This window comes from Octopus bimaculoides, chromosome Z (genome assembly GCF_046866305.1).
Source record: "Octopus bimaculoides isolate indiv1 chromosome Z, ASM4686630v1, whole genome shotgun sequence".
Lineage (NCBI taxonomy): Eukaryota > Metazoa > Mollusca > Cephalopoda > Octopoda > Octopodidae > Octopus > Octopus bimaculoides.
In genome coordinates this window covers 35,538,200-35,555,051 of record NC_142944.1, presented here as the reverse complement: position 1 = coordinate 35,555,051, position 16,852 = coordinate 35,538,200, and the positions used below count along the sequence as shown (strand labels likewise).

Genomic DNA, 16,852 nt, shown 5'->3' with positions numbered 1-16,852 from the left:
ATCGATAGGTAGATAGATATAGATAGATCGATAGGTAGATAGATATAGATAGATCGATAGGTAGATAGATATAGATAGATCGATAGGTAGATAGATATAGATAGATCGATAGATAGGTAGATATATATATATATATATATATATATATATATAGGTAGATAGATAGATAGATATGAAAGTCTTCCTGGGGCTAAAAACAACAGTAACACCGCCACATTTAGTTGACAAATATATTCTATGAATAAATGGATAGGAATAAATAGACAGACAAATAAATAAATGGATGAAAAAGTTCAAAATTTAAAATTGGGGGAGGAGTGAAATTTGAGCCCCTTAAACTTTATAACATTAATTATTAAATATTAATGTTTCTTTCTCATAAAATGGTGTATATTTAAATTTAATTTGTCAAAATATTTGTCAGTGAACAGGTCGCGGTCTCAAAGCGGTGTATATTTAATTTACATTATATTATTTACGATTATTTAAGGAAAACACAAGTAAAACGCAAATTCTTTCCACTTTAATGTTTTCGTCTGTATTTAATTTCGATTTGCATATGTTCATCAATTCGCTTTCTCTTTAAAGTAAACAAAATTAGGGGGGGGGGGAGTTAAAAAATTTTTTTTTTTGGCATATTCGTAATCTCCAACATCTAAAACATAGGAATACAAAAAAAGTTAAAAAAAAAAAAAATGCATTTTTCAAGGACAGGTGCGAAACTGCATTAGCCCCAAATCTTAGTTTCGTGATTACTGTTATTCAGTTTCGGTACTATAACTAAATGCAGAGTGGAAATTCTTATTATTTTTAAGAATTCATACGTAACGAGAAACACACACAATACATTACATATCAAAACACATTACATATAAAAATTACATATATTTATCATTAGTATCTACAAAAATAAGATGCTGAAGATGCGCGTGTAATAAATTTAACAGTGATCTTTAGAGAACTGATGTGTAATTAACGAAAAAGACACATACATATAAAACATTGAGAGACTTTAAAAAAAAGTTTAATATTTTAGACATTATAAGAAATCACATCACGATATATGATTGTGTATATATAACATAAATTATTTATAAGTATATACATACTTGTTCGAAGACCTGTTTTGAGGTTTACCGGATTCCAAAGTTAAGAGAACGGTTAGTAAACAGAAAGAGGAACCTTATCTACCTGACCTCTCAATGCTTCTGCTACTGTTGTTGTTGTTCCGGTCAGGTGGTTTCTTTCACAGCTTTCAATCTTTCTTTCTTTCTATATTTTTTTCTCTTTGCTTCTTTTTTTTCTTCTTTCAAATACACTCCCCACTTCACGCGCTATTCCCACAATTCAACTTCCGGAACAAATTTCATTGCGTAGTAATTCTTTAGAAAAAGTGCACAATTCAAAATACCCAACAACGACAATCTTTTGATTTTTAATTTTTCATTTAAAAAGAAAGAAAAATACGAATTATTTATCGCTCAATTAATAGACTGTCCGAAATTTCGGAATCTCCATTCAATTGTAGTGCTGTTCGTTTCGTTCGGTTGCTTCCCGAGAAGTAAATACGTGAGATTTACTTGCAGCTCAATGATAAAGTATTTCCTACAGTTGTAGTTAGTCTTAATGAAAATGATTAGAATGCCATCTTTGTTTCGCTCTTAATGTTGACTCTTGCTCGAAAACACCCATTGGTTTTATTTGAAATGCACCTAGATGGGACGTTGTGAGTTTTCGACTCGTATATTACCAGCAACATGCGCCTGGTCCTTGCTCCTCGTAGCTACAGGACTGTTTTTTATATTCATGTAAGTATTGGATCTCCTTATGTACAGCATGCAGTAAAATGCTAACCGCCCATTTTGACACATTTCATTACTTGGTTCATGTATGTATGTGTATTTGTCTGTGTGTGTGTGTGTGTGTGTATATATATATATATATATATATATATATACATATATATATATATATATATATATACATATATATATATATATATATATATATATATATATACATATATATATATATATATATATATATATATATATATATATATATATATATATATATATGTACACACACCACTCTTACTTATATAAACGAAGTTTTCCTTTCGTTTTCTTCACGCCGTTCTCTTTCATGACTTTTAATATTTCAGATCATTATTATTATTATTATTATTACTACACACTACCCGTAGTAGTTGTACTTGTCATTTGGTTTATTATTATTATTAAAATATAATGAGTATTAACATTCTATTCACTACACATTTAGCGATCCTTCAATATAATTGTGTCCACTCAGTGTTAGAGCAGTCAATCGGATGTCGTCTGCAACATTTTATTTTCTATTTCGGGACGATCATTAAAATATCTACACCCCGCTTATATTTGTATATGCTTTAAAAAAATTTATGCTCATCATTTCAATCTTATTAAACACACACATATCTAACAATTTCAGTTGTTCTTAGTCAATGAGAGAAATCGATCTAAACCCAAATGTCAGTTTATTACTTACCCATTTTAATGTTAGTTGCTTGGAAATATATATCCAAATCCATATATATATATATATGTGTGTGTGTGTATAATGTGTGTGTAATGTGTATATATGTATAACTTGTGGTTGTTGCTTTGGAATTTCTATAATTGTCTAAAATAATAATGATAATGAAAATAGAAGAGGACGAGATAAATAGACGCCAAGAAAGAGGTAGAGATAGACAGAAGATTTTTGAATCTTAAATGATAGTAATTACATCATTTTTAGTATGTTCTGATCTAATTATATATATAAGTGAAACCACTGATTAGAATTCCTTCAGAATGACACTAGACCTGTTGAAACAATTGCCTCTCCTCCCTCCTCTCATTGCCTGTTTCCTGATAATCTCTGATATTTTTGCTGTGATAACCCTTTAGATGCGCCTGCCATTCTTGATCGCAAATGTTTCACGTGTAAAAATTTATCAGTTGCATTTATAAGTGTTGGTCTTTGGGGTCTTCCATTTTTACTTTTGCAGAGAGAAGCGCATTTCAGTTTGCCTCTTTATTTTTCTCTCTCGTCTATTCTTTCTATGTCTGTGTTGAAGATACTACGAAAAGAAAAAAGATTTGCCTGGTTATTTATTTCTAGTTCATATTTTAAGTATTCTACTCATCTATCTACATAAACGATGGCTTGCCATTATCAGAGAACACTGGCTTTGATAATACTTCAAAATATATACAAAATTTGTATTTCTGTAATTTTTTTTTTCAAAATTCAAGGGATTTACTCAAAACAATGAAAAACAAATACAAATTGTAATCGAATGGGTTTATTTTTATTTCATGTGTCACCGAAGTAAACAGATATCGAACAATATTGCAGTTTGCATATTTGGATAGATGTGCATTGTAAGGGGTAATGATAGATTGAGAAATAAACATATATAATTCACAATTGTAAAGCTGGGTTATCTATGTTCGTTTATGTATTGTATAATCTGATACACACATATATAATCTACTTCCAGACGTATATCAATATATAATATGACTAGCATATATATATATAAACATTACCTGTTTATTTTTACCTGAAGAGCCATGTTTGAGTGAAACTAATAGTTATGTACAAACGGAACATCCTGTTATTAATAATTAGATGTAATCAACAATAATGATGCATCAGTCAGAAGAATTACAGAATATGTAGCATTGGTTACTTGTGGGCATATGTTTGTATCTTAATTGATAATCAATTTAGCTATGCATGTTTCTATGTTTACATGTATATATAAATCTATTTGTTAAGGTATGTAATCAGAAATATAGGCTCTTAGCAGTATTTAGATAATCGTCTTTGCTTATTTATTTATTTAGTTATAATTAATAATGTCATATTGCACAAAGCTGTTGGGCGGAAATTGTGTGGGCTTTCTTCATGTATGTAGTGAAATCACTTAAATGTAGAATATATTATTCAGAGTATTTATATTTTATTTGCCGATGAGCAAATACAGTGATTCACGGCCTAGATTTTCGTGTCAAGGCACTTACCAAGCTCATTGCAATGAAAACAGCGAGGTTACAAATTTTGCTACTTATAGAAGTAGCAAGATTTGTAACCTTGTGCTGTCCAAGAAATTATTATCATTATTATTGGCAGAATCGTTAGATCGCCGGATAGAATGCTTAGTGGCATTTTCCCAGATTCATTATGTGTTCTAAGTTCAAAATCCTGTCGAGATCGACTTTGCCTTTTATCCTTTCAGGGTCGATAAAATAAAGTACCGATCAAGTACTGAGGTAGATGTAATCGATTTCCTCCCACCTCATTCCTGGCCTTGTGCCAAAATTTAAAACAATTATCATCATTCGTACCCTCCTCTGGGTTTTTTTTAATATATAACTTTGTTGAATTTCATCACCCCACATATTATCTATATTTTCCTTGTAAAACAACCAATCGTTCTACTAGTGCAGTATCGCTATTTTTAATGTTTTCCATATTTCATGACTAACCTTTTATCTATCGGCGAATTATGTTTTGTTATACTGTGTATTTTTCATGGAGTAAGGGAGAGGAATAGATGCACGGTTTGTGTTGCATTACTAATGTAAACTATCATGAAATCGTACGGGGGACATTTTGATTGTAAAATTTCAAGGTGTGGTTTTTGAAAAATTTCAGAAGCCTATCCGTATTTTATTGTTATTTTTCTTAAGTAAATGTGTTGGAATTTGTGAGTGATTAAAAAAAAAAAAAAAATTTATTTCGATTCTTTCCAAATCAAGGTTTTCACACGGGAATCATGTTGAGAAAAAAATCTGAATTATTTCTTTAAAAGCTGTAATGGTTGTTATTTTTCTTAGAAAGCTTTTGCGCGTGTGTGTGTTTCGGAAAAGCTACTGCTACTAATAAAATACATGATTTATTCGTACACGCTTAAAAGCTTTGTGAATAATTGGCGAAAATGGTGCAATTTTATAACTTTTTTCTTAACGGCAAAGAACCCCACCGAGTTCGACTTCGATTTTAATCCAAATACTGAGGGGTTCGATATAATCGACTACCCCTTTCTTTTTGGGGTGGGAGAGAGGGGGATCTTGTGCCTGTATAAGTCATGATATTATTATTATTATATCAAAGAAATCGCTGTTATTCAGGACTAATAATATATTAAGTACCCGTCAAGTATTGAGGTCGATCGTATTAACTGCCCGCCGCCCCAATCAAAATTGTGCCTGCATTAGAGACAGCTATTGTTATGATCTAATTTCAAATCCTGCTGAAATTAATTTTGCTTTTCATCTTTCCAGAGTCAATAAAATAAAATAAAACAAAAACAAAAACAGTCAAGATCTTCATTTAATCGACTAACCGCAACTAGCAGATGTGAGACCTTGTGCCTATATTATTTATCGTATGTGTGTAAGTGTATATTATATATATATATATATATATCATAGTGGGGTAGGCCGGTTTATGGGGTTACCGTGGGTTTCTCGCTCATATGGAATTTAGCTTTACAACGTATCTTTAGACCCCAAACACTGCTGGCCTACCCACTATAATAACTGCTCTACATCTTAGAGTATGCTTCTCCGGATTTATGTATTTCTACAAACGATATATATATATATATATATATAATTTGAAATGAACGCCATAGTTAAAATTTAAATAGTTGGTTTTTTTTTTCTTAAAAAGAGCGAAGAATAAATAATTAGTAAACGCTTAAAACCATATCAGAAATTATTCGGAATTTGAATTCTGTGTAATCATATGTGTAAGTACGTGTATTTCGATGGTGTATGTATGTGTGTGTGTGTGTGTATATATATATATATATATATATATATATATATATATATATATATATATATATATATATATATATATATCAATTCGGACAGCTAAAAGGATAAAAATGGGAGGAGGGACAGCGGAATTTAAAATTTGTTTTATAAATGAAATGTTAATAATGATTAACAGACATTAATAACATTTTTCGTTTTGTTTTAATTTAATTTTTTATGTGTGCTTGTATATCTATGTATCCTTTAGAAGTCTTCATACACCATTAACATTGACATTCCTCTTGAATCTTTACAAGTCAACACCTGTGGGGGAGACATGAGTAGGAGGGCAATTTGATAGAGCCAATTTTTGTAGGAAATGCTTTGTCCACGATCTGGTGGGGAGCATTGGAGAAAGTATTAGTCCAGCCAGCTCCAAGGTTTAGAAACCACTATGGTTGTATGCAGAAATGGCACTGTTCCTGGTTTAGGGATAATGCTCTATTATGGACCCCTCTTATACATAAGTTGATGAAAAATTACTGGAGCTGAAGTATCTTTCGCCCATGATGAGGACTTCTCATCTGTAATGTGGTCCCAGTTATTTTTCACAAGTTCAGATCCTTTGTATTTGAGAAACCTGACATTTGGAGTGTTGTGTGTGTGGATGTATATATATATATATATATATATATATATATATATATATATATATATATATATATATATACATATATATATATATATATATATATATATAAAATGTGTGTGGATGTATGAGTATGTATATATGTGTGCGTGAATAGAGATTTTAGAACTAGTTTTTGATTGTTATATATATTTTAAAAACTTAACACAAACGGAAAATTCGTAGCTAATTCCTCATCAGTCAACATTAAAAAAATCCTTACGATTTTTCTACTTTAACGTTGATATTGCTCAATTTTGGTGGTGCTAGCAGTGATGAGCTACTGGGAATAGCTAACGAACATACAGGACAAGGATGGACACAAACACGACAAGATAAAATTATACATATACAAAGAAAAAATATCGTGTAGCTGCGAGGCAGTCAATTACGGGGTGCAAAAGTAAATGAAAATGTCCTGTTGGACTGGAAATGAGAAAGAGACAGAAAGTCGGAACAACGAATGAAGTAAACAGATCATGTAGGAATATATATATTTATACAAAGATATGTGTATGTATACATACATATGTATATGTATACACATGTCTGTGTGCGTAATGCATGTACATGTGTATATATATATATATTTTTGGTGTATACCGGGGTATCCTTGTATCTCTTTTACAGTAAGACACATATTTTGATCCCTCTATTAATCTTTTAACCTCATCAACTGGCACAAAGCTATCTACCTTAATCATACCCCCTCAGTCAAGAGGACTTTGCCTTACAGTGACCTGGCTGGTACTAGTGCCATAAAAAAAGTACCCAGTACAGTCTGTAAAGTGTTTCAAATTGGGACGGTTATCTAGCTGTAGATATCATGCCAAAACAGACAATATGGCTTAGAATAGTCTTCTGGCTTGCTAGTGCTTGTCAGACTGTGCAACCTATGCCAGCATGGAAAACGGACATTAAAAGATGATGGTGATTTTATATATATATATATCATATACACTTATATGTATAGTTAGGTTATATTCTGTTAACATAAAGCTCATCCGCCTTCAGATTTAAGCCAGTGCTGTCCAACAGTAATGTTATACCTACTGCCAGATTTGCGTTGGGACTTCTCTACTTTGTAAATGGATAATTAAATAAATTGGAGTCAAAAAGGAGAAGAGAGGAACATTTATTTGTAATCACTACAATTGTTTCCACACATCATAGTTCTCTATGTTCACAGGTATTTAGTTATGTAACCGTTTCCTTGCATTATGAGATCTTATGCTTCATCAGGTGATACATTAATATTTATACATCACCTGATGAAACACAAGATCTCATAATAACAAGGAAATAGTCACATAACTAAACACCTGAGAAGCTGGAGAACTACGTTGTATGGAAACAATTGCAGTGATTACAAATAAATGTTCCTCTGCACTCCTTGTTGACTCCAACTTATTCACTTATATATATATATATATAGGGGTTGGACAAAATAATGGAAACTCCTTAAAATTTCAAACCTTTGCCTTTGGCAATAATTACAGCTTGAATTCTACGAGGTATGGACTCATACAAAGTTTGAATTGCTTCCAAAGGAATTTTCGTCCGTTCTTCAGCTAAGTTTCCAGTTCTTGTAGTGATGATGGAGGATATCAATTTCTTACTTGTTTTTCTAAAATGCAGCATAAATGTTCAAGAATATTGAGATCTGGGGACTGTGGTGGCCAGATTCAACTAGAATGTTCCTCATGCCATTCAGTAACAACTTTAACTGTGTGAATTGGTGCATTATCATCCTGAAAGATTGCGTTTCCCTCCGGAAACAGTTTCGCAACCATAGGATGAATTTGATCAGATAAAATGCTTAAATAGTCTTGACTATTAATTCTGCTGTGAAGGGAAACCATTGGTCTGGCAGATTTCCAAGATGTATCCCACCAGATCATTACAGATCCTTCTCCATGTTTAACAGTTGGAAGAAAGCAGTCTGGGTCAAATGCTTCTTTTGGCTGTCTCCACACGTATACTCGGCCGGTGGTCAGAAATAGGGTAAAGGATGACTCGTCCCAGAAAATAACATTCTTTGACTGCTCTAGGGACCAATTCTGTAGGTTTTTACTCCACTTTAAATGCTTTGCAATGTTTGTTTTTGAAAGTAGTGGTTTTCTGATTGCAGCCCTCCCTTGAAATCCGGCTTTGTACAGCTCCCGGCAAGCAGTTTTTGTGGAAACTGGGTTCTTGAGTTGGTCATTAAACTCTGCAGTAATTTTGGGAGCTGTACTTTTGTGATACTTTCTAACAATTTGCATAAGTGTCTGATGGTTCTTATCTGAAAGTTTGATTTTCTTCCGGAGTTTTGTTTTAACAAGGAGGTTTTTCCCTCTTTCTCAAAGGCTGTCATTACTTTTGAGACAGTACTTCAAACATTTCAGTTGTTTACATTACGCTACCGCCTGCAATACGAGCACCAACAATTTGACCACTTTGAAAGTCTGATAGATCTGTCATTTTAATTACCTTTTTCTGATGATATCTGAAAAGAAACAGCAATTTTAGCAAAACGTATTAAGCAACACTAATAATAGGGATAAAGTATGGGAAAAGGAGTTTGGGTCAAGTACATTCTTGTTATAAACAAATGACATAGCTTGTCATATTTAGGGAATAGTGCGAAGTAATACCTTTAAAGAGATAATAGTGATGATGTGGTGTCCAAGTGCCACCTCAAGATATGAGGTGAGTCGTAGTAAGGGGGAACAGAGATGTTAGGAGTTTGAAAGAGTGTTAAGGAGTGCCAAAAGATAAGGAAAAGTGGGGAGGTAGGCAACATCTGTAATATTTAGGTGTGGGAGATGGCTTGAGTTTGGGAAGGTAGAGGAATTCTTGCTAGCAACAGTATTATGTAACGGGTGTTGGACAAGAGAGGGATGACATGTTTGGATTGAGTGCAGGAAAGGGGGGAGGGAGAACAGGCATAATGCCTGAGGAAGATAATTTGTTGGTCCAGTGAGGAGAGGGGATAGGATGACAAATGTTAACCTGTAGGTGTAGAGAATAATATTAATGAAGAGTGGCTATCAAGTGAAATGATCCTGGATAACAAGTTAGAAAAGTGGAATCAGGAGGGGTAGGAGGTAGGGTAATATGAGGAACCTATTTGTATATATATATAATGCATGTATAGTCCTTCAAGAAGTCAGTTTTACTGTGATGAGCAGGTTGTCTCAAAGACTTCACATGACCAGATGTTCCAGTCTTTTGTGAGGCTCTGGGGTCTTGAGGCCAGCCTGCACGACCTCATCCATATTTCATCCTCACCTTCCACCACAGCATCAGATTAGTTCCAAAACTTGGTGTAGCATTCCTCCAGTGTCCCTGGGAAGATTTTTTAACACCTCTTTGATCATGGCCACCAGCTTGGCCTTTGTGTTGCAGGCAGAGATGTTGGTGGCTTTCTCAACTATACCCCACACATAATATTCCATGAGATTACAATCAGAGGAATTAGGAAGCCAGAAATTGTGGCTAGTGAAGTAGTAGAAATTCTATGACAGTCACTTCTCTTTCTCGAGGTATGGCATGTTGTCTGTCATGCCTTATAGCCTTTACAGTGTTCTCAGAGCATTGAGCCACAGTCATGATGTTGGCATTTTGATACCCTGCATGAATCATGATACAGGTCACTCTTTTCTACTGTTCAGATGGCTTCCAGTCCTCCATGTCAGCTAACTTTTTCTCAACTACATCTTTAATCTTTATGCCCTCCTATGCTATTGACTGTTAACCAACACATCAAGCTGTTCTTCAAAAAAAGGGGACATAAAAATAATCATCAAATTTAGCCCAAACACCCTATGTAAATAGATATATGTGCGTGTATGTGTATATATATATATATATAATGTGTGTGTATGTATACATATGTATAAATGTGTATTTATGTATATGGTTCTAAATTATACAAAAGACAGAAACAGGTGATGCTTAGGAAGAAGTCTTTGACATGCATGTCTCACCTTTATGGTTGTTTGGAGCCCTAGAAAGATGTTCCAAATGCTCAACTGCAACATATGTATATATATATATATATATATATATATAATATACGAAGTCTGATCAATAAGTATTGGGATTGTTGCCATAGTAATGAAGCTAAAGCATGCAGAGTGAAACCACTTGGCACAGATTAACCTTAACCTCTGATGTGCATGCATTGTAGCTGACTTCTGCTGTTTACAGCGTGTGTAATGTGTGATTGTTACATTTTTGATGACAAAGTTGTTATGGCAATACCTGCTCAGAGGACTATGCAAAGTTGCAGAAAGTGTATGAGCCACACACAAGTGTACAAGTGGTTCAGGTGTTTCCAAGATGGCCGAAAAAAATGTCAATATTGATGAACATTCTGGGAGATCTGCAACCAGCACAACTGAGAAAATCATTGCAGATGTGCGTGCAAGGGGAAATTATCAAATCACTATCCGTGAGTTATCAGAGGATGTGCCGATTTGGGTATGAGACGCGTGTTTGCCAAGTTTGTGCCAAACTGCTTTCAGTTGGCCAAAAAGACACTTGGGTTTGAGTTGCACAAGATCTCCTTGATTGTGTCAAGAATGATGAAAACTTTGCGTAGGCCTCTGAGCAGGTATTGCCAAGCTTTTGGTAAAATTTGATGTGGATTCTCTGCTCAACTTTCTCTGTCATGATCAATGTGACAATCACACATTACACGCCTTCCTTCCAAGCTCTGCTGTAAACAGCAGAAGTGAGCTAGAACTAAGTTAAAACTTAGTGCTCATGCACAGCAGAGTTCAAGATCAATCTGTGCCAAGCTTCCCTCTGAGTGCTTTAGCTTTGTTGCTATGGCAACAGTCTAGATACTTATTGATCAGGCCACGTATGGAAGAAAATTACCATACTTGAAAAGAGGTGAGGGTTTGTGATGGGAAGAGCATATGGCACGTCAACAAATTCCATCCAGTGCATGCAAGCATAGAAAGGTGGATGGTAAAATGATAGTGATGGTGTATGTGTATACATGTACATAAGCCTAAACAAAGAGTAGGTTTCTCTCACACCAGCTCTTGAATAACTGTTGTCTTCTGAATTCATTCACCCTTTTACTGATTTTGTTTTTTCATCTGTCAGAGTATCCAGCACAAACAACACTCTTTACCAAGCAGGGTTCTTTTAATCACCAAGTACCAAACTGTAGTAGGTTACACTTGGTTACATACTACCAGTAGCACTAAAGTGACCTCTTGTCTCCATTTAGACATCTCTCTGGGAGAGGAAATGCTCTTTGATAATACATGCAACTTTGATTGCATCTAAGGATATAGACTAGTTCTTCTTTTCAGACAAATGCATACATTGTTTATGACCTTTTCTCTCAAATAAAAAATTTTCAGGCTTAGACACCACTTGATTTTTAATATCTCTGCTAAGTGTTGGATGCTATGGCTGGCTATAGTGAAAAAAGGCAAAAAAACTCAGTGAAAAAAGTCCATGATGCAAAGAAGGCATGTATCTACATGGGTAGTTAGCTCTCTGAACGCCTGCTGAAAGAGGTGTTCATCATTACCATATTTGTGCAAAAGGGTGTAGACTCCTAGCAAAACTAAAATATTGTATCTGATGGCATTCCTCAAAATCTAGCTGCAAACATTGTGTGTATGTGAGTGTGTGTGTGTAAGAAAAACACTCATTTAAACCCATCAGTGACATTATACCATGTTCAAATATGAAACATTGTTCCCTTTGTTTCATGGAGTATGTGGATGGCTCATGTACAGAGATGCTGTATGCTGATAAGTGAGTAATGGAATGACCTGTTGCATTGAAATGGGTGGCGATGTGTTGGCCAAGCAATACATGAGTATTATTTTGAATGTACTCCTGAAAGTGATTGGCAAGTGATTATCCTATATAAACAGTACTGTAAAATTTGCAGATGACACAGTATATAAGGTTGGAAGATATACAACAGAAGTTCAGATTAATGTGGCACTGTGATTAAGGCCTGGTGTTGGATGTAACATTAATGTAGGAGCAGGTGTTGATCATTGGCAAACCTGCTTAAATGTGTTTGCTTGTGTGGGATACTATGGAACTTCTTATTTGAAAATTGCAAAAGTTTCTATTTTTTTGGAAGACGAGGAGAGGTGGTTCAGGAAAGATTGGAGCGGTTGTGGATTCAGAAAGTTACAGTTTAGTTTGTCTTTTAATGCAAGAATTGAAAAGTAGAAGTCAAAGAAGTGTGGAATCTTATCTGTATGTGTGCATAAAGGGGGTGGGGAAAGTAGAGCAGTGGTGTGGTTGATGGGCTGGGCCCAGTGTCATGCAGGGCCCATAACTAATCACAGCTACTTACAAGCCAGGGAAAAAATGTCAGTATAGCAGTATTGGCAAAACTGAAGGAATTGAGAGAATGGTATGGCAGATTTAGTGTGGTCAGGATACGAGGAAGAGTAGTGGATATTGGAATGGATTCAGTAGGTTATCAGTGGACAGGTGGACATTGTTGATAGTAATGGAGATATTGAGAAAACTAATGGAGGTATAGCATATAGTAGTGATAAATTCCAAGGTAAGGCCAAAGAAGTTAGCAACAGGTTATTACTTTTCAAATCAACAGGAATCTGTTGGATGAAAATGATTGATCAACTGTCCAATCAGCTTTAAATGTTTGTCTGATGAGCTACTAAATATTTATCACTGCAGCATTTATAAACATAACCTGTCATATCTTTAAAAAAAAAACATGGCTGATGAAACTCTTGAGTAACAATTTGGGAAGAGTTTTTTTGGGTTTTTTTTCAGTAAAGCACTATATTTTATTCTACTTTTGGTATTTGAGTGTTATTTTATCCATTTTGTTTTGCACCTATGTGCTCACATATGCATGTATGTATGTGTACATATATATAATCATGTCTACAGGTGTGTGTACACACACAACACATTCACATCATCATTAAATGTCTGCTTTTCATGCTGGCATGGGTGGATAGTTTGACAGGACCCATCAAGCTGTAGGACTACATTTGGCTCCACTGTCTGCTTTGGTGTGCTTTCTATGGATGAATGCTCTTCCTAACATCAACCACTTTACAGTGTGTACTGGGTACCTTTTCATGCTACCAGCACTAGTGATGTCACCTACAAGGACTAGGCTGACCAAGATACTCTCATGCAATGTGACCAAATGAGGTTTATTTTTCAACAGTTTCCCTTGCAGTACACCTATTCCTACCATTGGTGATACAGTGCTTGGACCCCATTGCTGAAGAAACTTTCTTCCTGTTGGTCAAAAAGTCATCAACAGCAGATATGACATCATTACTGCAATATTGGTTCCCACAATCACGCACAGCAGCCATTGAAAGCAAAGATTTGTATGTTGGAGTATTGTTTTAATAAAATAAGACTCCTTTTGTCAGTTTTCCTGGGTGTTTGGTCTTGATAGCCTTTCGTAATTGCCTCAGCAAGTTGGCATAATACTCTCCATTGACAGTGTGGCCATTTTGAAGTTAGTCAATAAACACAATACTTTTTGCATCCCACAAAACTGAGGTCATCACCTTCCCTGCTGAAATGACCATATCCTTCTTTGAGCAGTTGAAGAGGAGTGTTTCCACTGCATGGATTGTCTTTTTGTCTCTGGCTCAAGATGAAGAAGCCAAACTCATCCTAGCTTACATAGAAACTAACTGGATCTGCCTGAAATAATGTCAGATTTTCCCATGATGTGACCAGCCTGTGTGGTGGCAGTTGAAGGACACTCAGACCTTGGGTTATTTTCAAGACTCTCCCTTCCCCTCCTAAATTCAGCTGTCCACTTTTGCATTGTTGATGAAGCTGGAACATCATCCCCTAATGTAGCAACCATGTCAGCATGAATGTCTGCAGGCACTTGATCACACCATGATGCTGAATTTTGTTCATTTTCAAGAGAAGTCACTAACTACCCTCTATTCCTCTTACCTTCCCCCTCACCTATATCAAATTCACATTTATACACCTTCCTCTACTCCCTATCACCTAATTTCACACCTTCACATATCTCAGGCAACTACCTGTGCACTACACTGCTTACACACATCCCCATGTTCCCATTTCCCTATATGGACACCCTCCTACACATGAACACACCATCCTGCCACCTTTCTTTCTTCCTAACTTCTCCCCATAGAACCACATTCCCACCTGGCTCCTAAACTTTTTTTTTTAAGAAGGAATAGAATCTGAAACATTAAGATGCTTTCTCTTACTTTACATGCATTATGCTAGCAATACCTTTAGTTAAAACTTGACCTATTCCTTGTGTCTTTTTTCTTGTTTTTGTTCATTCATCATGTGTGTGTGTATATACAGGATGTGGTGAATATATTGTTGTCTAAATTATGCAGAAAAGAAAATAACACTGACATCTTATTTTAACAGATATATTTACCAAAATTACATGAAAATATCTTGAAATACTAAAGAGTAAATTTATTCTATAAAATCGCCATTGGCTTCAACCACAGCCTCCAGATGACTTCAGAACCTTCTGTAACTCTTCTGGATGGTCTCCTTGTTTAAGTTGTTGAATGTTGCCATAATCCTGGTTATTCTGTATGTTCACCATCTGTTTGTATTGGAGCTTCTGGCACAAATGCTAAGCAGTACAGCCATGCTGGGATACCCCAAGTACTAATTTTTTTTTATAAAGTCTGGTTGGTCACTTTTGTCGAACTGTTAAGTTATGGGGATGTAAACAAACACTGGTTGTCATGTAGTAGCAAGATATGAACACACACATTTAATGGGCTTCTTATAGTCTCATCATCATCATTTAATTCCGCTTTCCATGCTGGCATGGGTTGGACAGTTTAACTGAGGACTGGCAAGCCAGGAAGCTACACCAGGCTCCAATCTGATCTGGTAAGATTTCTACAGCTGGATGCCCTTCCTAATGCCAACCTACGAAATCCATTCACAAGGCTTTAGTTCCCCTGGAGCTCTTGTAGACACTTGCCCAAAGTGCAATGCAGTAGGACTGAATCTGAAACCATATATATATATAATATGAATGTATTTAGCTCTTGTAAATTTAGAAGAAACTGAGGTAAGAATACTGCTTGTATGCATTCTAATCCTTATTAATACCAAAGATTATTCAAATAGAACCTGGCTTATATTTGCAATGTTGTGGAAATAGCTAATGTGGCAGTGACTGAATATAAGTTAAGCATAACTAAATTAACCTATGAGAATAACCAATTGAAAAGATTAGTTCCATATAGGCATAAGAGATAATTATCAATTTGGTAACTTGAGTGTCCAATTCAACATTAGATATTACAGCTGAAATATTATATAGTACAGTTGATATGCTATAAGATTCAGAGGAAATTGAACTAGTTAACTTTCATACAATATTGAAATTTCTCACTCTAAATAATGGCTGCTTTTTCAGCAAATACTCAATTGCAGCAATGTTTGAAGAAAGAAAAATTAAAGCTCTGATAGTCTAATGAATTTAATAATGACTCTTGCAAAATAATGCTAGGCTATCTGAGTACCAAATGTCATATTCTGTGTAAGGAATATGAAACCAAGTTCAAAAGTTTTACAGTGTAGTATTGATTCTGTTGAAACTTCAGATGTGAAAAATAGTTCTGGCAGCAAGATGATTGTCAGTATAGTCAACATAGTACCATTTCTATCTGGAACAATGTTGCAGAATAAAAGACAGTGGATTAGTCCAGTAAAATACAGAAGAGCTTTTCGTTGTTTGGTTAAACAATTAAGATGGTACAAGCTATCATAAGAGCTTGAACTAGTAAAAGAAACAATGATAGTCAATTTAGCTTGTGTGAGTTCATATGGCTAATCTCAAGTTATAAAGCATGAAAATATACATGTCAAAATGTGACTAATAGAAAAAAAGATCTTTATATCAAAGACCCATATTCTCGACATTACATACATTTTTGTTTGTCTTTTTTCTTCTATCAGTGATACAATCTTATAAATAAATATAAAAAATACGAATAAGAAATCCTCTATGCAAGCATTATATCATTCCCTTTTGTGTTCATCTGAAGTAGGAATTCTTAAAAATTCTTCTTTTGATTCCTTTGTATTTGTTTATAATGCTCACTACTTCAGGAGTCTCAACAGAGATGAATACATCTTTTGTAGTTTGTAGAATTGGAAATCTTCTTTTCTGATGCACATCTATTTCATGTGTAAATTATCTTCCTTCTGCTAAGGTTTTATTTCATATTACTAATTGCATTACTTGCACAAAACTGAATTACTAGATGGTTGCTTTCTATACATATTTGTATACTAACTATAGCTATAATCATGTTCTTTTCATTTTCACAGTTCTTTCCAGTCTTGCTTCTATAGATATGCT

At 34.6% G+C, this 16,852-nt stretch overlaps 2 protein-coding genes across 2 annotated transcripts in view; one reads left to right on the top strand and one right to left on the bottom strand.

The window, feature by feature from the left end:
- Positions 1 to 1,333, bottom strand: part of LOC106870288 (uncharacterized) — a 45,552-nt gene extending 44,219 nt beyond the window's left edge. Inside the window, exon 1 of the mRNA XM_014916309.3 lies at positions 1,110 to 1,333. The gene's annotated coding sequence lies outside the window, so the exon portion shown is untranslated. The remainder of the gene's footprint in view (positions 1 to 1,109) is intronic.
- A 276-nt stretch (positions 1,334 to 1,609) lies between these two features.
- The window catches only part of LOC106870287 (uncharacterized), a 157,562-nt gene continuing 142,319 nt past the window's right edge, over positions 1,610 to 16,852 (top strand). The window contains exon 1 of the mRNA XM_014916308.3: positions 1,610 to 1,808. Within this exon, the coding sequence (XP_014771794.1) occupies positions 1,717 to 1,808 (92 nt within the window). The 5' untranslated portion in view covers positions 1,610 to 1,716. The remainder of the gene's footprint in view (positions 1,809 to 16,852) is intronic.